General features: G+C 40.7%; 1 protein-coding gene across 1 annotated transcript in view; it reads left to right on the top strand.

Annotated features, from left to right (window-relative positions):
• The first annotated feature begins 11,009 nt into the window (after window positions 1-11,009).
• Window positions 11,010-22,597, top strand: part of MCC (MCC regulator of WNT signaling pathway) — a 428,047-nt gene continuing 416,459 nt past the window's right edge. Inside the window, exon 1 of the mRNA XM_019450488.2 lies at window positions 11,010-11,188. Within this exon, the coding sequence (XP_019306033.1) occupies window positions 11,037-11,188 (152 nt within the window). The 5' untranslated portion in view covers window positions 11,010-11,036. The remainder of the gene's footprint in view (window positions 11,189-22,597) is intronic.

Genomic DNA, 22,597 nt, shown 5'->3' on the forward strand with positions numbered 1-22,597 from the left:
GCTGACTACACTGGAATTAAAGTAAAAAAAAAAAAGTAAAATATACCTCTTTCAGGCAGTCTCGCTAGGTTCCCTTCTCCTATCCAGTAAATGTAATTTGTTTTTTTTTTTAAGTTTATTTATTTATTTTGAGAGAGAGCACAAGCAGGGGAGGGGCAGAGAGAGAGGGAGAGACAGGATCCCAAGCAGGCTCTGCGCTGTTACTGCAGAGCCTGATGTGGGGCTCAAACTCACAAACCATGAGATCATGACCTGAGCAGAGAGCAAGAGTCGGACGCTTAACCGACTGAACCACCCAGGTGCCCCGCCAGTAAATGTAGTTTTAAAGGGATGTACAGTAAAGGGGAAAGAAGAAGTTTGGAAAAGGTCACAGGAATAACTTTCTGATTATAGGGTTGAAGAGAAAGTACTTTCTGATTATAGGTAAAGAAGAGAAAGTACCATGTCACAACACTGAAGATCACTCACTGGGAACATGAAGAGGTATCTGGAAGGAAGCAAGAAAGAAAGCAGTGACCCAATGTAAGCCATGGGAGTCTAGTCTGTGGTCTGGTAGCAGAGAAAATTTACTTTCCTTGGAATTGGAACCACTTTATGGATTTAAAGATGGAAGTGACATACATATGTCCTTGTAGAATGTCAAGGAAACCATGCTGTTAGGATGCTAGTCAAAGGTAGGCTCTAAAAATCAAGTGTGGAAATTATGACACTTTAGGGATTTAACTGTGTTTGTACAAAGAATCAGATGGGGATCTATAAGAGGATGCAGTAGGGTTGGAGGAGTGATGTCCCTAGGTTTCTCTTTCAGGAGACTGCTAAGATGGACTTGGATATGAAAAAGGGAAGTCTGTCTGTCCATGGATCCTTCTCCTGGGAATCCCTTCCTGGGGCCCTCTGAAGAGAAGAAAACATAAAAAACCTGCTGAAAGAAAAAAGGTTTATCCCTGAATATTGAATGTTTCCATTTTATTAAACACTCTAGTTTTTATTTTTTATTGAGTTTTTAATTTTACTTCTAGTATAGGTAAACATACAGTGCTATATTACTTTCATGCGTGCAATGTAGTGGTTCAGTACTTCCATACATCATCCAGTGCTCATCTTGAGGAGTACACTCCTTAATCCCCATCATCTGTTTAACACGTGCCCCCTCCCGCCTCTCCTCTGGTAACCATCAGTTTGTTCTCTACAGTTAAGAATCTGTTTCTTGGTTTCTCTCTCTTTTTTTTTTTCCTCTGCTCATTTGTTGTTAAAGAATCCAGTTTTATTTATTTATATATTTATTTTAAAAAGTTTATTTCCCTTTTTTTTGAGAGAGAGAGCGAGAAAGGGAGTGAGTGAGGGGCAGAGAGAGAGAGAGAGAGATAATCCCACACAGGCTCTGCACTTTCAGTGTGGAGCCCAAATCAGTACTTGAGCTCACCCGATGCGGGACTTGAACTTACAAAGAGTGAGATCATGACCTGAGCAGAAATTGGATGCTTAACTGAGTCACCCAGGTGCCCCGAGGATCCAGTTTTTAAAGCTTAGGTCAGATTTACCCTTGCATGTGGTTGAGGAAGAATTAGACACATTCTCCTGTAGCTCAATAGTGTATTTATATCCCACTAAATAATGAGTTTATTTCCCCCATGGCACATTTAGTACTTTGTAGATATAATGCTTTGTCTCTCACTGGCATTTTCCTTTAAAATCTTCACAGGCAATCACTGAATCTGAGTGGTGAATATATGGATGCTCTTTGTACTGCTCTCTTTTTACTTTGGAGTATGTTTGAAACTTGATAATTTAAAAGAAATCATTAAAAGTCTTTCCAACTTTTTCAATACCTAGCAAGTTGGTAAACCTATTTCTCATGTGGGATAGGTCAAGAGGGAGGTTCCTTTAGGAAATGCAACCACCTTGTCTGGTTGGGTCCTCTAAAAGTAGTCAGAAAACTTCTTGGGGTCTGAGAAGTGCTCTGGATTCATGTAAAAATAGCACCAGCCTGGTAGTCTCTGGGAGAGGAATAATGTTTAAGAATATTCCCTTGCCAGGGACATTTCTTTCATGCCTGATTTGGCAAATTGACTCATGGCTAACACTGGAAGGGAAGGGGGCCATGTGATTAAAAGGAGATTGTATTAGTCAGCTCAGGCTGCTGTGCCAAAATACCCACCGGCTGGGTGGCTTAAACAACCAAAGTTTATTTTCTCACAGTTCTGGAGGTTGGAAAGTCCCAGATCAATGGCTGGCAGCATCCAGTTCTGGAGAGAGCTCTCTTCTTGGCTTACAGATGGCTGCCTTCTTGCTGTGTGTTCATATGAACTTTCTTTGGAGTGTGTGTGTGGCCAAGGGGGAGAGAGCAAGCTCTTTTGTGTCTCCTCTAATAAGGCACTAATCCTATCATGGGGACTCTCATAGCCTCATCTAGCCCTAATTACCTCTCAAAGGCCCCGTCTCCAAATACTATCACATTGGGGCTTAGGGTTTCAACATGTAGATTTTGTGGGTGGTGTGGAGACACAAACATTGAGTACTTAACACAGATGTAAGGAACTTTGGAATCATGTGCTAAAATTCACGTGGACTGCTACTGATTCAAGTCCCCTCAAACTATTCCCTAACCTTAATCCTTTTGTATTTCATTTCCTGCAACAACTGGTCTATTACTTGGGGTGGTGGAGTCCAACTGCACTAGACTCACATCAGTGCCTTCACACTCTTCTTCAGTCCCTTCTCCTACTGCCCACAAGACCTGTTTATCTAATGGACTATTTCTACAAAGTTTTAAATGAGTGCTAAGGGCTGAGTAGTCTTCCAGGGGCATTTCCATTTTAATAGGGATTCTTAAAAAGAACCTCCAAAATTCAAAGAAAAAAAAATCTCTTCTAGTGTAGTTTCAGGAAATGCTATAGCTAGTGAGGAGTTTGCAAACTTGGGATTTCATCTCCTTATGCTCTAAATCACCACAAAGTAGTCACTATTCTCTCTGCTTGTGAGACTGACCCTTGTCAAGAAATAGGTGACACATGAGCCAAGGGCAATTCTACCTTACTGATAACTTGCCAATAATGGATGAATGAAACCTTTTGGCAAATAAATAATGGAATTTTAGAAATATCAGCCAGATCATGTTACAGATGAGGAAATGAAAGTATAGCTTAGCTGGGTGGATTGCCCAATATTGCATAGTAACTTGAAGATCCAAGATTAGAACACCTTTCTACTATACCATTTCATATTAGTGCTCCAGTTCTGTCTCAGATCATTAGACATCAAGACCAGCCTCTGGCAGCACATCCTCTTTCTGGGCCTGTTAATGAGGAGGTAGATGAGGGGGCCATTTCCTCATCAGCAAGACTTTAATTTCATAGCCCTGAGCACGTAATTCTGTGAGTTTCATGCTGTGTTAGGCCTCAAAGATTAGTTTGCGATTTCCTGTTAAAGCAAACCACACATGTTGAATTGCCAGCTGTTGCCACCTCACCTACTCTATTCATAATTCAGAATGTCTGGCACTTTCCAGGTAGACACAAGTCTTGTTGCCTTAATTATCAATGCAGTGAAATAACAAGCATGAGTCTCTTCTATCTTTACAGGTTCCTGGGAAGATCTGACATCACAGAGCCCTGTGGGTTGGAGACGTACTGGATTTAATACATGTTTCAGACACAAAGCCACCGTCTCTATCTCTTATATTCCTTCTAAATCTGGCATGACTATAACCTGGTGTGACTATGGCAGATAGGCTGCTCCTGGACCATCTGGTCTATAGCAACTTCAAGACTTGGCTGTTGGGAGCAGCCAGAAATGTGGAAACAGTCAATTCATTGCTTCCATGTTGGTGAGAGGTTATGAAGAAAAGGCAATATTAGCCTTTGGATAGATTAATAACAAGGAGGAGTGTTAAAGACATTTTGAGGCATTGTGGAAAAATTTCACATACAAAGTAAATAGAGTATAATGAATCCCCATGTACCCATCACACAGCTTCATTCTTTTTTTTTTTTTTTTTTTTTTTTTTAGGGATTTTTAATGTTTATTTATTTTGAGAGAGAGAGAGAGAGAGAGAGAGAGAGAGAATCCCAAGCAGGCTTCATCCTCAGCATGAGGCCTGATGTGGGGCTTGAACTCATGAATTATGAGAATGTGATCTAATGGACTGAGTCACCCAGGTGCCCCAACAATCTGCCATTCTTTTTTTTTTTTTTTTTTTAATTTTAACGTTTATTTATTTTTGAGCCAGAGAGAGACGTAGCATGAACAGGGGAGGGGCAGAGAGAGAGGGAGACACAGAATCCAAAACAGGCTCCAGGCTCTGAGCAGTCAGCACAGAGCCCGGCGCGGGGCTCGAACTCACGGACCGCGAGATCATGACCTGAGCCGAAGTCGGATGCCTAACCGACCGAGCCACCCAGGCGCCCCAACAATCTGCCATTCTTGATCCATCTGTACCTTTACACAATTCCTACTCTTAATTATTGTCATTTTTAAAATTAAAATATATGTACATTGAAATGCACAATTTTTAGCTATATAATTTGGAAATGGATATACTCAAGTAATCCATACCCCTGTCATCTCCTTTTGGCACATTTAAAATATATAAGTTGGTAGATAAGGTAATAGTTGGTATATTTTAGCTTTTCTCATTTTCAAATCATGAAACATTGCTGTGGATGTTCCTCATTCTGGGGATTCTTCCCTTTGCTCCTGCCCTCCCATTTCAACACTGCAAGATCAATCCTTCCTCCTTCACCCTTATGTCTCACACTGTTTGCCTCTGCACATTGGCTTTGGATTTCTGCCTCATTCCTTGGATTTGAAGATCCAAATGATATTTCTAGTAATTTCTTCATTGGCTCCACCTATCTCAGATAAGAAGCCTGTTCCAATCCCTTCCCAGAACCCAACAGCCTAGCTCACTCTTGATTATTTTGCCTGCTAGGAGAGAGAAATGGAGGAGTCCAGCCTTCTTAGCCCACCCATGTCACCAACTGGAAGGGAAAAGGGGCATAGAAGGAACAGAAATAAGGTGCATTCTTCTTGATCACCCCAATTCTAATGAATACAGGATGAATGAAATGGAAAGGAGTAAGAGAGATGCCTCAAGCTATTCATGATCAAAAGAAAGGAAAGCAAAAGTAAGGCTTCTAGGCTGAGTGTCAGGGTGATAATTCTAAATTTAAGTATATTCCCCCTAAGGCAGTATATTTTAGCCAGATACACAACCAGATACACACTCACTTTATGCTATACCCCAGAAAAACATACATTCACAAATGAAAAAGTTTTCTGAAGCAATATTGCTTTATGTAATATATTTCTCTAGCTCATTAAAAAAAAAAAAGCTTGTCACCATCCACTAAAATGATTTTGTAACCCTTAGATAGGATATAGACCTGTAGTTTTAAAACTATGCCTAAAGTCTTTGAGATGTTGGGTTGGGGCCCCTCTCTCTGGGGTTCTTGGACTCACCATTTCCTTCACTGGTGGCCAGTTTGATCCCTCACAGAGTATGGTTGCTCAGCTTGAATCCAGGATACCCAGACTCCTTACAGGAAATGATATTTAGCTAGGGATTATTTAAATCCAATCAATACTGAGTACCTGCTACATAGAAGGCTCCTCTTCACAGCCTGCTAAAGTCACCACAGTTGGGGTGGAGGCAGCTGGGGAGTCAGCCATCATCTGAGGTAGCCATGCAAATGCTCAGCCTGCCCCTCAATTTCCTGTTGTGTTTGCCATACCCTTCAGCTGCAAGAAGAAATGCAAGCCTCTCACTGGGTGCTGTGTGTGCAAAGAAAGTACCAGGCCCATTTTAGAGAAATCTGAATCTAAATCCTATATAGCTGACTTCCTATATCTGAACCCAGAAGGAAAAATATGAAAAAGAAAAGGTTTGATATCAGCTATCCAACAATAAACATCTTAGATATATTATGATGCATAGCCTGATCCAGATTTTTTTAACTTTTTTTTTATTATTGAAGTATAGTTGACATATGATGTTAAATTAGTTTCAGGTGTACAACATAGTGATTTGACAATTCTATACATTACATTATTCAATATTCACCACGAGAAGTATAGTCACCATCTGTCACCATACAACATTATCATGATATTGTTGACTATATTCTCTGTACTTTTCATCTCTGTGCCTTACTTATTTTATAACTGGACTTGTGTACCTCTTAATTCCCTTTACCTATTTCATGCATTCCTCTACTGTCTCCTCTGGCAACTACCAATTTGTTTTCTGAATTTATGAGTCTAATCTAAAAAACAAAATCAATGAACAAACAAATAGTTCTTTGATTTTTAGATTACACATATAAGTGAAATCAATTTATCCTTCTCTGTCTGATTTATTTCACTTGGCATAATACCCTCTAGGTCCATCCATGTTGTCACTAATGTCAAGATCTCATTCTTTGTTGTGGTTGAGTAATATTCTATTGTGTATATACACCACATCTTCCTTATCCATTCTTTTATCAATAAACACTTGGTTTGCTTCCATATCTTGGCTATTGCAAACAATGTTGCAATAAACATAGAAGTACATATATCTTTTTTGAATTAGTGTTTTTATTTTCCACCCACTGGTCGTACTACATACTGCACCACAAGAAGCTGCTGGAAAGAGTAGAACAGCCCCCTAGAAGCACAGCTAATTTGTCATCTTGAAGGTGATACTTTATGAGGATGGTGAACCACCTTCCAGAGCTCAGTATATATGTTGAACCAAAGACTTCATATAGTGCTGCATCTCCAATAAGAGGTTTCCATGGGTCTAGAAACCAAAAGGTAGAAGCAGGAATGACCACACTTGCCTCAACTCACTATTGGGAAATTATCCAATTGGGAAATTTGTGCCTCTTGTCCCCAAAGCTCTTGCCTCTGCAGGGTTACGAGGTCTATTCTCCAATGGAAGACCACTTCCATCAAGGGATACAGACAGCAGCAGGCAAGAAGAGTCATTATCTTGGCTGAGGTAATTGACACTGATCATCAAGAAGAGGCAGTGCTACAATTACATAATAGAGGAAAAGAGGAATAGATTTATACCTCTTTGTTCTCCCTTCAGTTTAACAGTAAATGAACAAGTGCAGCAATCAGAGATGAGAATCTGGGTTGTGTCACCCAGTAAACAGCCTAGGCCAGCTCTTGAGGGTGAGGAGATCTGACTTGCTAGTGGAGGAAAGGGACAATGAGTAGCATTTGGGACCCTAGGACCTAAAGCAGTGGTGGCTATTATAATTTTCCCACTAAACTTCCTCTTCTAAGATTCCCCCTGAAAGAGAGGCTCACCAGAATCTTGGAGGAGAGGCTCCCCAAATATATATGAAGGAGTAGATCCAATGGCTCAAGAAGTGACCTGTGATTAAAAAGGGAATGTACCACACAGTTCTCCCTCCAAGAAAGGACTTGTTGGGGCACCTGGGTGGCTCAGTCAGGTAAGTGTCTGACTCTGAATCTTGGCTTGGGTCATGATCTCACAGTTCATGAGTTCGAGCCCCGTGTTGGGCTCTGTGCTGGCAGTGCAGATCCTGCTTGGGATTCTGTCTCTCCCTCTCCCTCTTCCCCTCCCCCTACCAAATAAATAAATAAATAAATAAATAAATAAATAAATAAATATTAAAAAAAAGAAAGAAAGGACTTATTGCCCAGCTTCTAAGAGTACTGTCAGAAAACAACCTTCAGCTGTCAGTCCATCGGGAACTGACTCTTTACTTGGGCACACTGCTATTAATTTTTTGGATTTACTCCTCTTCACTTACCTCCCTCCACCCCATAAATAGGGATGATAAGTACTTTCCCCACTCTATAGCATTAAATAAGGTATTTAAACATTTAAATCAGTACTTACTGATTTGTGATAAGGGCTCAATAAATGTTCATTGAGCTCCCTCAACTCTACCTTACTGTTTTCTCTCAGGAATTTACAACCTCATTTATTAATAAATAATTGGTAATGTGGGTAGGGAAGGCAAATCACCATTAAACTATATGATTCTGTCCTCAAAATGTGTGCTTCAAGCTAAGAGAGCTCTGGGACATCACTGTGACCTGGGGAAGTAAAGGAAGGCTTTTTGAGGGATATAGGAACTTAGCTGGGCTCATAAAAACACCTTAGAGAGAGAAGGGTGGGTAGAGGGCACCAGGGCAGGTGTGTGAGTGTGTCCTCATTCCAACTCTAACATGTGGTCCTAGTTTAGGTAAAGAGAATTTGGAATGGCAAGCACCAGGTAATCAAGTTTTCACAACTCTGCAATGGTTTTATTTGTTATAACTGGTAACTTTGGACATAAAGGACAGTATGTCTTATAATATACATGGTGTATTTTGAAATGTATGACATAAATGTGAAGTGTTATTATAACCAAAAGGAATCTGAGAAGAAAAAAAAACTGGATAAGGACGATGTTGAGCTATGTACTCATCTTGGATAAATACATAAAACCTTTAGAATTATGACATAACCAGTACTGTTAGATTTATGGCCATGGGTATTGCTCTCATTCCAAGCTCCTACTTTACATTTATCATCTTTATATTCATCTGGCATCTCTATTTTCAATGTCTTACAAATTTCTCCCTCTCCTAGTAACCTTTTCAGCTGAAATTTCATATGCTTCATATTAGCTCAGAAGCAAATTCTTTTCTGGAAGGTTGAACCTATCTGTTCAGCCATTTCTGAATTACCCAAGCATGAGCATAATGTTGCTTAAGAAATTTGTCAAGATCCACTTTTTTGTGTGTTCAGATTTAATTCAAGATGGTTTAAATTTAAACCTCCAGAGCTGTCATGCACATATTCTCCCAGGAGAAAAACATTCTTTGCTTTGAAACTCTACTTTCTGTAAAAATGAAGTGTGGTTATAAAGAGATCTAGTCAAATCCTGGAAAATCCTTTGGTTTCCAGACCCTCCGTACATGTGTATTTAGAAAAATGCCCTTTTTTTTTCTTTTCTTTTCTTTTTTTTTTCTTTTTTTTTTTTTTGCCCCCAAACCATCAATTGTCTAGGAGGATTTGAGGGTAACAACTCCTGTCTGGCTGTATTCTCAGACAGTAATAAAAGTTTTATTCTGTGAAAAATGAGAAAAAGATTCTAAATATTCATTTATTTTTTAGACATTTGAACATTGGTCCTTGCTCTATTGTAGACAGGAGTATTTGTGTTGAGAGTAGCATCTTTTAGCAAATACTGTTGGATATACTGACAGAATTTTTCTAAGATGACATTTTATTCAATGTACAAATTATAAGTGCCCTGAAGTCCTGGGAACTTAACAGAATTAAAAAGAACTGAAGTCGGATGGAGTGGATGGGGCACAGAAGGGCGAGAAGAGAGCAAAAACAGTTTCCTTCTGACCTGGCAGACAATTCCAAGACATATGGATATCTTCTGGTTCTATTGCTGCATGACAAATGACCTCAAAACTTAGTGGCTTAAAACCACAACAATCCTTTAATTATTGCCATCTTATCTCTGGGGGTTGTCAGGGCTCAGTTGGACAGTGTTTGCTCAGGGTCTCTAATGCAGTTTCAGTGTCTAGGTCTAGCATCATCTGAAGGCTCTCTCATTCACTTGTATCTGGCACCTGGGCTGAGAAGACTGGAACGTCCTAGGCTCCTTGGACATCTCTTTCTGTCTTTACACAGTCTCTCCAGCATGGAAGCTTAGTGTGGACAAATTTCTTTCAGGGCAGTTCAGGGCTTCCAAGGTCCCTGTCCCAAGTGAGGGAGTCAAATGGAATTTGTAGTGTCTTTTCTAAACCAGCCTCAGAAGTCAAGAGAATCACAAAGGCCCACTCAGGTTCAAGGGAAGGCAAACAGTCTCCACCTCCTGATGAGAGGTGCACCAAAGAATCTGCAGATGTGTTTTAAAACTACCACAGGAATTCTCAGACCTCTGGCAGAAAGTCTGGGACAGAATAATGAGTCATTCCCTAAACCACAAATTGGTTCATTGTGGTTCCTTTTCTGCTGTGGTGGAAGGATACTGTCATGTTTAAGGCCTCCTGCTCTGGAGTTAGACTGCTTGCCTGGGCTTGCCTCTGCCCTGACACTAAGCCTGGAACCTTAAAGCAAGTCTGGGTGCCTTGGTTTTCTTATCTGTAAATTGGGGATAATGAGAGCTAACAGTTATTAAGTGCTTAGTAGGTATCAAAATATACTATCTTATTTTATAATCAAGATACTATATGGAGTAGTTACCTACCTCCTAAAACACAGGGCTGATAATAAAGAGATATCTTTCAGGTGTGTAGTGTGGGTCAAATGAGACCATCTATTATGTTCGCTTTTGATGTTATTAAAACTGTTGGGCCAAATTCTGGTGACGTCAGGTCAGGAGCTGTTTCCAGAAATGGACCAAACGTTCACAATGCCACACAGGAGAGCAGATTATTTCCAGTATAGTGTTGACGATCAGCCGGAGTTAAGGAGGGTCAGATTTCTTGACAGGTGTTAAAAATGCACAAAACCCTAGACATTAAAGGGTCTCATCTGGGGCTATGGGTTCAGAATCCAGCGCAGTCTTGCAGCCTGGGACCAGAAGAACCGCTCTGAGTTTGCAAAACGGGAGTGTTTATCTTTTTCCTGAAAAGAAATCCACGACTCTGGGCGGTTGGAGGAGTTCCGCCGGGAGCACACTCCCTTCTGCTTGAGTCCCCAAGTGTCAAGGGCCCGCGTCAAGGTTGGATGCACGGAGTTGACACCCTTCCAGGAGACCTCCTGTGTACTCTGCCCCCCCTCGCGTCCCCTCGCGTCCCCTCGCCCCCTCGCCATCCCTGGCTCCCCGACTCCACGATCCACCTTCCCCTCCTTCCTCTCCGCTGAGGTGCTGCTCCCGCGATTGCAGGGCGCCCATCTTCCCAGCCCGGGCAAAACCCGGAGAGCTGGAATCCCGCGCCCGGAGCGCCCCGGCGGCCACTGGGCATGCTCCGTTGTCAGGCAGGTTCGGGGCTGCGAGCCGCTTTTGCGCCTCGCGGATTCCTCCCGCGGCCGCGCGTCCTCCTCTTCCCGAGCAGGCAGCGGGCGCATGATGGCGGCGGCGGGGAGCGCCAGCGGCGGTGGCAGCAGCGGCGGAGGCGGCGGCAGCAGCAGCAGCGACACATCCAGCACTGGCGAGGAGGAGCGGATGCGGCGCCTCTTCCAGACTTGCGACGGCGACGGCGACGGATACATTAGCAGGTACTCGGGGAGGTACGCGGAACGGGCTGGGGCGCGCGACCAGCCTCTCCGACCCTTCCTCTGCCCCCTCTCCCCAACTTCCAGCAAGTTGCTCAGAAGCTCACGGGGAAAGTTGGCGGCGACTCTGAGAGCGCATCGCTGGCTCACCCACTGAAGCCTAGGGGCTGATCCGCTCGCCTTCTGGTGGTGCTAGTTGGTCCAACTTTTCCCAGCGCTGTCTTTGTCTGGGCGTCGGGAGACATCTCTTTAGGATGCAAGTCCTTCCCGGGTCGTGGAGCGTTCGTGCCTGTGGGGAGAGGAGTTCTGGCCGCTTGTCCCAGGTCAGAGGGGTTGCTCTGCAGTCTCGGGCTCCTGGGTGTCAAGATGCTTTGGCACCAGAGAGCGATCAGTCCGGCTGCTCAGTGGACAGCCCTGGGGCCAGACCAGGATAGGGATGTGCTCCCAGTGACAGCTTTGGACGTGAAAACAAGCTGCGAAGAACTTTCGGGTGCTGCAGAGCCTCTGTGTTCCAAACTGGGGAACCCACAGAATGGACATAGCTTGCCACCCAGTACTGATTTAAACCTGTTAGCCTGAGGGGAACCAAGTGCGTAGGCACAAATTGGGGGTTTAGAGGTGAGTCTGTAATATAGACCCGACCCCATACCTCAGCTCCAGAAGCTAACCAGGTGAGTGGGGTGTCAGGACACCTCTGAGTGACCACTCATAACGCTCCCTGTGTTTGCTTCTAGATTCCGTATAGAAGCTGTGTTGAGGCTTCAAGCCGCAGGGCTTGGCGAAATGATTACTTCTGCCCACATTTTTTATCACTTATCATACAATGATGGTGAAGAAGGCAGTGTAATGTCTTGTGGTATGCTTCTTTGAAAGGTTGACATACGGCACTGAAGACCTTTCACGCTGAAATTTGAATTGCCTTCTAGGAAGAAGTCCACCTAAGTTGTATATGACATGTTAGTTTAGCCTTTGTCTTGGTAATAGTAAAGATCTCTAAAAAGCCCGGCTGCCTCCTGCTGATTACCCTTGCCTACTTAGAGAAAAAAAGAGTGGGGAATTTCCACCCCCACCCCCCAATTTTTATAAGATCTCTGAATCAGGTAATTTGACATGTAAGATTTTGGCAATTAAAAACATAATTTATTTGGGACTCCATTCAATTATGATAATTCTTGGTTGAATTTTATTACTTTTCTAGAGTTTCGTTAGGAACCATTGAGAAAGATACCAGAAAACTTTGTGGAGTAATTCTATTCTGAAATGGGGGGGGGGGAATGTAATTCCAGTTAACCCCACATAGATTTTCATCTGGAAGTCTTTCCCTGTTTTGGCTCTGTGATAAAAAATTTCATCATATAGTGTAGATTTTTTTCCTACTTGAAAAGCCTACTTGAATTTCCTACTCGAATGGCCATTGTGTTATTTACAATAATAAAAAACAGTCTACATTCTTCACATTAGGATGCACAAAGAGTTTAATTTCACATGGGCAAGGGTGTATGTAGAACGCTAGTAGAATTCTCTCCTTTCCTTCCTTTGATTCGGCCTATTAGTATGTTGCTTTATCTGAACTACGCTTTTTGTACAAATGTTCGTTTTTTAAAAAAAATTTTTAATGTTTGATTTTGAGGGGGGGGGGGGTACAGAGAGAAAGGGAGACACAGAATCTGAAGCAGGCTCCAGGCTCTGAGCTGTCAGCACAGAGCCCAATGCAGGGCTTGAACCCACAAACTGTGAGTTCATGACCTAAGCCGAAGTCGGTCACTTAACCGACTGAGCCACCCAGGTGCCCCTGCTCATATTATTTTAAATGGTGGCTGTCTCTACCCCAAAAGATAATGAATTCTGGAGGCATAATTTGAGGATTTTGTTTTGGAGGATGAGGCATTGTATGTAAGGGGGTAGTAAAGAGGAGATTTCATATTAAAGTAGAAACCTACTAAGGCAAAAGTAGAAAAAACTGTATCATTCCTTGAGTCATATCATTTTAATATATCTGCTTGAAAGATGAAAGGTGTGTGCAATAATGAACCCTAAGCCATAATTTTGCCTGTGGGCAGAGTTGCTCTTGAAGTTATTTTATGCTATGACAAAATTCCCATTTAAGAGGAGGAGTTCAGGGATGGCAATCTCATTGAAACGAGGCACCAAGGATCTTCTCTAGAAGTATGTTTACATAGCAAGCACAGTTTTACCTGGAATATATGTTTATTTGATGTGGCATGGGAAATGGGGTTAATGAAGTTAGGTGGCATTAAATGACTCCCTCTCTGAAGTTGCTCCTTTGTGCTCCCTTTGTTTAATGACCTTTACTGACCACTCAACAGTAGATGATAAGGAGTGGAATGCTGTGAATTTTCTCTTTTATAAACATGAGAGTTGGACTTTCTACATTAAGACCTTAAAAATCTTGGATTCTTTAAAAGATGTTAAGTTTATGTTCATAGTACACCACTGTATCTGTTAGGATTTCAGTTGGCTGTATATAATGGAAAACGAACTACAGTCAAATAAGTACAGACTTTCTTACCTAGAGGTCCGGAGGTGGTTCATTCAGGCTGGGACAGCCATTCCACAATGGCATTAATGCCCAGCTTCCTTCTATCTCTCTACATCGCTATTCTTGATATAAAATATTCATCCTCATGGTTATCTCATAGTCTTAAAAAATGATTGCCCTGTCTCCAGCCTCATGTCCAGGTTCCAGGCAGGAAGGTACAAAAGGAAGATGAAATGAGTAGAGCATATATCATTAAGGCAGAGCTTTCTCAAATCCCTTAATTGAAATCTTATTGGTCAAACTATATCACCTTACCATGGTGACTTTCAGTAGAGTTCAAGGAAGCATCTAATTTGATTAGTCACATTGCCTCCTAAACAAAATCTGAGTTCTGTTACTAAGAGCAGGAAATGGATATTGAGTAGGCAAGAAGCAACCAAAACATATAATAAAACTTCCATGGTAACCCTCATTCAACTATATTGGCTTTGGTCCTTTGCTTAACTCTCATTCTCAAACAGGAGTGGGCTGGAGGTCTCATGTTTAGAGGAAGGCTAGTGGAAGATAGATTGAGACCAGGAGGGGAAACGTCAGGGCACACCACCTCAGGAAGAGGGAAGTAAAGGGTAGGGCTTTGAATCTTCAATATTCTCTTGGCCCAAGCTTCCTTAGCAGGCTGACAAAAAAAGCACCAGCTAACTGGAGATTCCTGGAATTGCTGCCTCTGCCCAGGAACTTCCAGCCTGCCACCAGGACCCAGAATAATCCCCATGGATAGTTAAGCTGGAACTGACAACTACTGTTAGGTGGAGCCAAATTGCAGCTTGGACAGGGTAGGATTGGGACTGTATAGTGGGACCACAGCAGGCTCTTCTGGTGCATTTCATTAACTACGATGACTTAACCCCACATTTTATAGTATTGAATTTTTTGGACCCTATTTATCATGGTATAGGAGGTGGTGGGGTTACTCTATTTGTTGAGATTAATTTCCCTTTGGAATTGTAAAGCTTCTTATTTTTACCTTTAAGTTTTAAGAAACCATCTTGAACATTTGACAAATATTAAAAACCACCATTTACCTTTGTATCTAGTTGCCAAGCCTCAGCTGAAATGTTGGTGTCTTAGAGAGAGCTTTCCTGACCACTGTATCAAAGGTTAGCTCTTCCCCACCAATATCCTCTGTCATAGTACCAAGGGCTTTCTTCCAAAGTACTCTTTACAACTTGTAATTGCATTTCTATTTCCTACCTTGTTTGCCTGTTCATTGTCAGTCTCCCACTAGTTGTAGCTTCATGAGGGTAGGAATTATGCTTATTTTGTTTAAACAGTACACTCAGGGGGTGCCTGGGTGGCTCAGTTGGTTGAGTGTCCGACTTCAGCTCGGGTCATGATCTTACAATTTATGGGTTCAAGCCCCGTGTCAGGCTCTGTGCTGACAGCTCAGAGCCTGGACCCTGCTTCAGATTCTGTGTCTCTCGCTCTCTCTCTCTGCCCCATCCCACTCATGCTCCGTCTCTCTCTCTCTCTCTCTCTCTCAAAAATAAATAAACTTTGAAAAAAAAAAAACAGTACACTCAGGATCTAGTGCAGTATTTGCCATACAGCATACAATCAGTAAATTCTGATGAAGAAATGACCAAGAATAAAGATTGGTATGTTCATGAATTTTGAAAAATCTTTCAAGCATTTTCATTTCCAAGCATATTCCATGTTTATAAAGTACTTTAAGTGTAAGTGTATTTTATTAAAGAATATTTTCCTTTAAAAATAACTTCTTTCTGGTTATATAAAAGATATTCTTTGTTGACAAATGGGAAAATACAGAAATGTTTAAAAATAAAATAAAAATTATCCATTATCCCATAACCAAGGAATATCATTTCTATTTTCCTGGTGACATAGCTACATCATATTATTCCTCTAGTACATTAAAAAGGATTGGATAAAAGGAAAGACATCCCATGTTCACAGATGGGAAGATTTAATATTGTTATGATGTCAGTGCTTCCCCAAGCTGATCTACAGATTTAATGCAACCGTTTTCAAAATCCAAGCTGCCATTTTATGCAGAAATTGACAATTTGATCCTAAAATTCATATGGAAATTCAAGTGACCCAGAATAGTCAAAACAACCTTGAAAAAGAAGAACCAAGGTGGAGGATTCGCACTTCTCAATTTCAAAACTTACTGCAAAGCAACAATAATCAAGACAGTGTGGTAGTAGCAAAAGGATAAACCTATAGATCAATGAAATAGAACTGGGAGTCCAGAAACAAACCATGTGTCTATAGTGAATTTATTTTTATTTTATTTTATTTTTTTAAAGTAGATTCCATGTCCAGCATAGAGCTGAATGTGGGGCTTGAACTCATGACCCTGAGATTAAGACTTGAGCTGAGATCAAGAGTTGGATGCCTAACCAATTGGGCCACCCAGGCACCCCACTATAGTGAATTTATTTTTAACAGGAGTGTGAAGATAAGGGTTTCAAATTCAGGGGTGAAATAGGGAAAGAATAGACTTTTTGACAAATGGTGCTGGGACAACTGGTAGCCACATGTGAAAGAATGAGCTTGGACACTTTCTTCACATACAAAAGTGTATATATTCCTCATATACAAAATGTATATAGTCCTCACATACCTCACATGCAAAAATGAACTCAAAATGGATCAAAAACTTAAATGCTAAGAGCTAAAACCATTAAACTCTTTGCAGAAAACATAGAACAAAATCTTTGTCACCTTGGATTTGGTAATGGATTCTTATATATGACACCAAAACACAGGCTACAAAAGAAAAAATAGATAAATTGGGGTTAATTAAAATTTTTAAAACTGGTGCTTTACAAGGCACTCTCAGAAAAGTGAAAGATAACCCAAGGAATGGGAGAAAATATTTACAAATCATATATTTGGCAAGGAATTTGTATATAGATTATATAAAGAACTCTTATAACTCAATAATAAAAAGATAAATAACCCAATTAAAAATGGACAAAGGGTCTGAATAGACTTTTCTCCAAAGAAGATATGCAGATGGCCAATAAACACATGAAAAGGTGCTCAACATCATTAGCCACTCGGGAAATGCAAATCAAAGCTACAATGAGTCACTACTCTGTATCCAGTAGGATGGCCATATCAAAAAGTCAGATAATAACATGTGTTAGCAAGGATGTGGAGAAACCAGAATGCTCATACACTGTTGGTAGGAATGTAAAAAGGTGCAGTCACTTTGGAAAATAGTCTAGTAGTTCCTCATAAACTTAAACATAGAATTCCCATATATATATATTCTAGCAATTCTACTCCTAGGTATATATGCAAGAGAACTGAAGACATATGTCCTCACACAAACTTATGCATGAATGTTCACAGAAACATTATTCATAATAGTCAAAAGATGTAATCAACCCAAATGCCTATCAACTGATGAAAGAACAGGCAAGATGTGATCTATCCATACAGTGGAATATTACACCGTCATAAAAAGGAATGAACTACTGACAGCTGCTACAACATGGATGAACCTTTTTTCTAAATTTTTTTAAAATTTATTTTTGAGAGAGAAAGGGAGAGACAGAGGGTGAACTGGGGAGGGGCAGAGAGAGAGGGAGACACAGAATCTGAAGCAGGTTCCAGGCTCTGAGCTATCAGCACAGAGCCTGATGTGGGGCTCAAACTCACAGACTGCAAGAGCACGACCTGAGCTGAAGTCGGATGCTTAACCGACTGAGCCATCATGGTGCCCCAACATGGATGAACTTTGAAAGTGTTATGCTAAGTGAAAGGGTCCATTCCCAAAGACCATATAATATATGATTCCATTTATATGAAATGTCCAGAATATACAAATTTATAGAGACAGAAAGTAGATTAGTGATTGCTTTAGGGCTGGGGGAGGACGATAGCTAAAGAGTGCGGGATTTCTTTTTGAAATGATGAAAAGCTTCTGAAGTTGGTTGTAGTGATAGTTCCACAATTCTATGAATATACTAAAAACGATTGGATTGTACACTTTACATGGGTGAATTTTATGGTAAGTGGATTATATCTCAATGACGCTATCATCAAAATAAAAAAGATTGGAAAATGTGATTTGTAATGATAATATCCCATTATTTATTTATTCAATTTATTTGATTATCCTTCAATTGTTGGACATTTAGATTGTTTCCAGTTATTTGCTTTGGAATTTTGTTAAATCTAAGATGCTACAGGTTGGAACACACATTGTTTTCTGTATCAGTCACACTATGATAAGATACAGATCATTGAATAGATTTTTAATTTTATTTATATTGGAAGTTCTGCCTTAAACTTCTTTAGTCATAGATTTTATATTTTACTCTTGTGCATACATAAAAAAAGGAGAATAGGCTATCATGTTGTTCAAAATGATCCTAAAACTTCTTCACAATTAAAGTGCAAGTCTTCCAAATCACTTTTTGGTTCAGAGTATTGATGTTGGGTTTTAATATCCAGTATCAGCCTCAGTGGCATCAAAGCATTCAGGGATGCAGCATTTCTTTAAAGGAGGCTCCACTGTTTGCTACAGGATTGTCATTTAAGATGCTGACACCTTTTGGGGCACCTGGATGGCTCAGTCAGTTAAGTGTCCGACTTTGGCTCAGGTCATGATCTCGTTGGTCATGAGTTTGAGCCCCGCATTGGGCCTGTGCTGACACCTCAAAGCCTAGAGCCTGCTTCTGATTCTGTGTCTCCCTCTCTCTCTGCCCCTTGCCTGCTCACACTCTTTCTCTTTCTCAAAAATAAATAAACATTAAAAAAAAAAAGATGCTGACACCTTTTTGCAATTACTGACATTGGTATTTCTGGTCTTACCGGAAGGTGTCAATGAAAGTAGCCAGGACTTGAATTCTTAAGGAAGCATGAGAGTTATGCTTCCTTAAGAATTCTTATTGACTTATGCTAGTCATGTTACCGGGAATAACAACATGATTCACACTACACAAGCGATCGTAACTGTGTCAGCGCCAGGCCAACAGAATTATAAGAAACATTCAGATTTCACAATATTAAACTATGCATCTTAGAAGTTTGAAATACAGTATTTTATATAATGCTAGAATAAACACCTTCATGGTTCCAGGTACTGTATTACTAAAGAATGAGTCAAAAGTGGAATTATCAGTGAAATGTATGAACTAGAATTGCTTTGCAAACATTTTGCTTCATCTTCTATGAACAATAACAGCAACTACAACAAGAGGTTTTCAGGTCAAATGGAGACTTACTGTAATGTTTAAAGAACCACAGACTTGCAGATTAAACAGACTCTATTATTCTTCCCCCGGACAGTTAGCAGAAATATGGTTTAGGGAGGGTAGAGAGAGGAGTCATTTGGCTTTAAAAGTTACAGGAGACACTTAAACAGAAGGTAAATGGAGTAGAAAGACTATGCCTTCTGGATTCCTTGTGTCATGGCCAGGTAGATCCCATGACATAAGGATTATTCTTAAAGTTGATAACTCTGGAACACAATTTTTTTAAAGTTTTATTTATTTATTTATTTTGAGAGAGAGAGAGAGAGAGAGAGAGAGGGAGCGAGCGCCAAGTAGCTGGGGGAGGGGAAGAGAGAGGGAGAGGGAGAGAATCCCAAGAAGACTCCAAGCTCAGCAGGTAGCCTGAGGCAGGGCTTGATCCCACAACCGTGAGATTCTGACCTGAGCCCATATCAAGTCAGACGCTCCACCAGGTGACCCGCTCCCACAATTTTAAAAAGAGAGTCTTTGGTGATATTCAAAGAACAGTATAACCAAAGCCAAACTTTGAAGAAACTGAATAATATTGAAAGCTTCAAAACTATAATCAAACCATAACGTCACTCGGAAAGGCACAAACTGAACCTAAGTGAGGGAAAAAAGGAAATCCATTATAACTATTATGAGGGAGAAAATTTTGAGTGGGACAAATTTTGTACCCAGTCATCCAGAAGAAACAACTCTGATACACAGTATTTCCTGAATCACAATTTTTTCATATGTAAAGATTCTTGAGAATCATGTCACCTAGAACTTCCCAAACTTGAGTCATTTGTCTACCACATTTATGATCTTTCCATATCACTGGCCACAACCTCTTCCTTGAATTTAAGACAGGAATATGCAGTAACTGCATATTTGACTTACATGTCCGAAGACATCTCAAACTCAGCATGTACAAAACAAAATTCCTGACTCCCCTCCCCAACTCTTCCTCCCTCTGTTTTCTTGATTACAGTAAATGTCTTTTCCCTTGCTAGTTGCTCAAGTCAGAAAATAAAGTCATCCTGCGTTCTTCTCTTTTTCTATCAGTACATTCAGTCCATCAGCAAACCCACCAATTCTGCTTTTAAAATATAGCTTCTTGGGGGCACCTGGGTGGTTCAGTTGGTTAAGTGTCTGACTTTGGCTCAGGTCATGATCTCACAGTTTTTGAGCTTGAGCCCTGCATTGGGCTCTGTGCTGACAGTGTGGAGCCTCCTTGGGATTCTCTCTTTTCCTCTCTTTCTGCCCCTCCCCTTTCTCTCTCTCTCTCAAGAATAAATATATAAAAAATATATGTATAGCTTCACCCTGACAGTTTTTCATCACCTTCCTACTTAGGTACAAAATATCACCCATCTCACACTGAGATTAGTACAACAGGCTCCTCCTTCTGCCCTTGCCCCCTCCACCCTCCACACACTCAGATTATGCATACTGCAGCCAGGTGACTTATTGTAAGTCAGATCGTGTTATTCCTCTGCAACATAGTGGAAAGGGCCCTGGATCTGAGTCAGGAAAGCTGGGTTCACCCCAGGCTCTGCTACTAAGTAATTATGTGACTTGGTACGAGTCCCTGCCTCTGTCTTAGTTTCCTTACCTATAAAGTGAGATGATAAAACACTCATCTGTGTTTTCTCTTGCTTGGGGTTTGTTGAAATTCTTGAGTCTGTAGATTTAATTTTCCTCTAACTTGGAAATTAATCAGCCATTATTTTTTTCAAACATCTTTTCTGTCCCTTCTCTAATTTCTTTTTAAGACTCCAATTATGCACATATCAGATTGCTTGATATTTGCCCACTTCTCATTGAGGCTCTGTTAATTTTTTCCCTTATCTTTTTTCTTTCTGTGTTTCCTTTTGGACAGTGTCTATTGTTATATCTTCAAATTTTCTGATCTTTTCTTCTGCAGTGTCTAAGCTGCTATTAATCCCATTCATATTTCATTGTATGTTTCATTTCTAGAAGTCCCATTTAAATATACGGAGAGTATTTATAATAGCTACTGTAACTTCCTTGTCTATTAATTCCATCATTTCTGTCATTTCTGGGTCTGTTTCTTTTTAAAAATTATTTATTTGGGGCGCCTGGGTGGCTCAGTCGGTTAAGCATCCGACTTCAGCTCAGGTCATGATCTCGCGGTCCGTGAGTTCGAGCTCCACATCAGGCTCTGTGCTGACAGCTCAGAGCCTGGAGCCTGTTTCTGATTCTGTGTCTCCCTCTCTCTCTGACCCTCCCCCGTTCATGCTGTCTCTCCCTGTCTCAAAAATAAATAAACGTTAAAAAAAATTAAAAAAAATAAAAATTATTTATTTATTCTTTGGGAGAGTACAAGCCAGGGAGGGACAGAGAGAGGGGGACAGAGGATCTGAAGTGGGCTCTGCACTGACAGGCTGACAGCAGTGAGCCCATGTGGGTCTTGAACCCATGAACCACAAGATCATGACCTGAGCTGAAGTCAGACGCTCAACTGACTAAGCCACCCAAGTGCCCCTCTGGGTCTATTTCTATTGATTAATTTTTTTACTGCCTATGGGACATATTTCTGTTTCTTTGTATACCTGATAATTTTTGGTTGGAGATAGGACGTTATAACTTGTTGAGTTCTGGCTTTTGTTGTGTTCCTTTACCTTGTTCTGGCATGCTGTTGACTTTGGATCTTTTGGGAGCTTGCCTTTAAGCTTTGTTAGGCAGTATCAGAATAGCCTTTAGTCTAGGGTTAATTTGGCCTCTGCAGATCTCTGGAGCTCTCTTTCTGAGACGTTCCCTCATCTTCCCTCTGTACCACAAGTTCTATCCACCTTGGATTTCCTGAACTTTGTTCTTTATCTTCTCAACTCAGTGGGACCACTGGGTGATGGATTCCCTCTCCTGTTCTGCAGCCTGTAAATTGCCCCCAGGCAGTAAGTTGGTATAATTGTAGACTCATCTTGCTGGTTTACCTTTACTCAGGGATTGTAGTCTTGTGCTGTTATATAATGTCTGGAAATTATTATTTCTTATATTTTGTCTGTATTTCTAGTTGTTTAGGTAGGAAAGTAAGTCCAGTCTCTGTGATTATCTAAAGACCTGAAGTGGAGTTGTGATTTTTCTTTTTGAGTGTCTTAAAGTGGGCCTGCCTATTTGGCAGTGCTCTGTTTATTAAGTTTACATATGAATAATTTTATATAACATTTACAACAATATGTTACTATTTTTAAGTTACTACCTACAGGCCCACATATCTTTTTTTTTTTTTTAAACAGCTAACATTATTGAGTGCTTACCATGTGCTAGGCTGTACACTAAATCAGCACTTTGTATATGTGACCTCAATTACTATTCATAATAGCCCCTTTGAAAAAAGAATTATTATTACATGCAATTTAAAGATGAGAAAAACAGGCTCAGGGATATATATTGCTATTTGCTCAAGATTCCACACTAGCAAGACCCGAAATTCAACTGATATCTCTGGTTCTCAAATGAGGGCTTTGACCACTATTCGGTGCTGCTTTTCACATGTGTGTCTTTCAGATATTTTCTAACAGCTTTATTGAGCTATACCTTGCATGCTATACAATTTGCCCATTTAAAGTGTACAATTCAAGGGGCGCCTGGGTGGCTCAGTCCATTGAGCGTCTGACTTCAGCTCAGGTC

This window comes from Panthera pardus, unplaced genomic scaffold (assembly GCF_024362965.1).
Source record: "Panthera pardus isolate Hobbes unplaced genomic scaffold, ASM2436296v1 HiC_scaffold_2, whole genome shotgun sequence".
Classification (NCBI taxonomy): domain Eukaryota; kingdom Metazoa; phylum Chordata; class Mammalia; order Carnivora; family Felidae; genus Panthera; species Panthera pardus.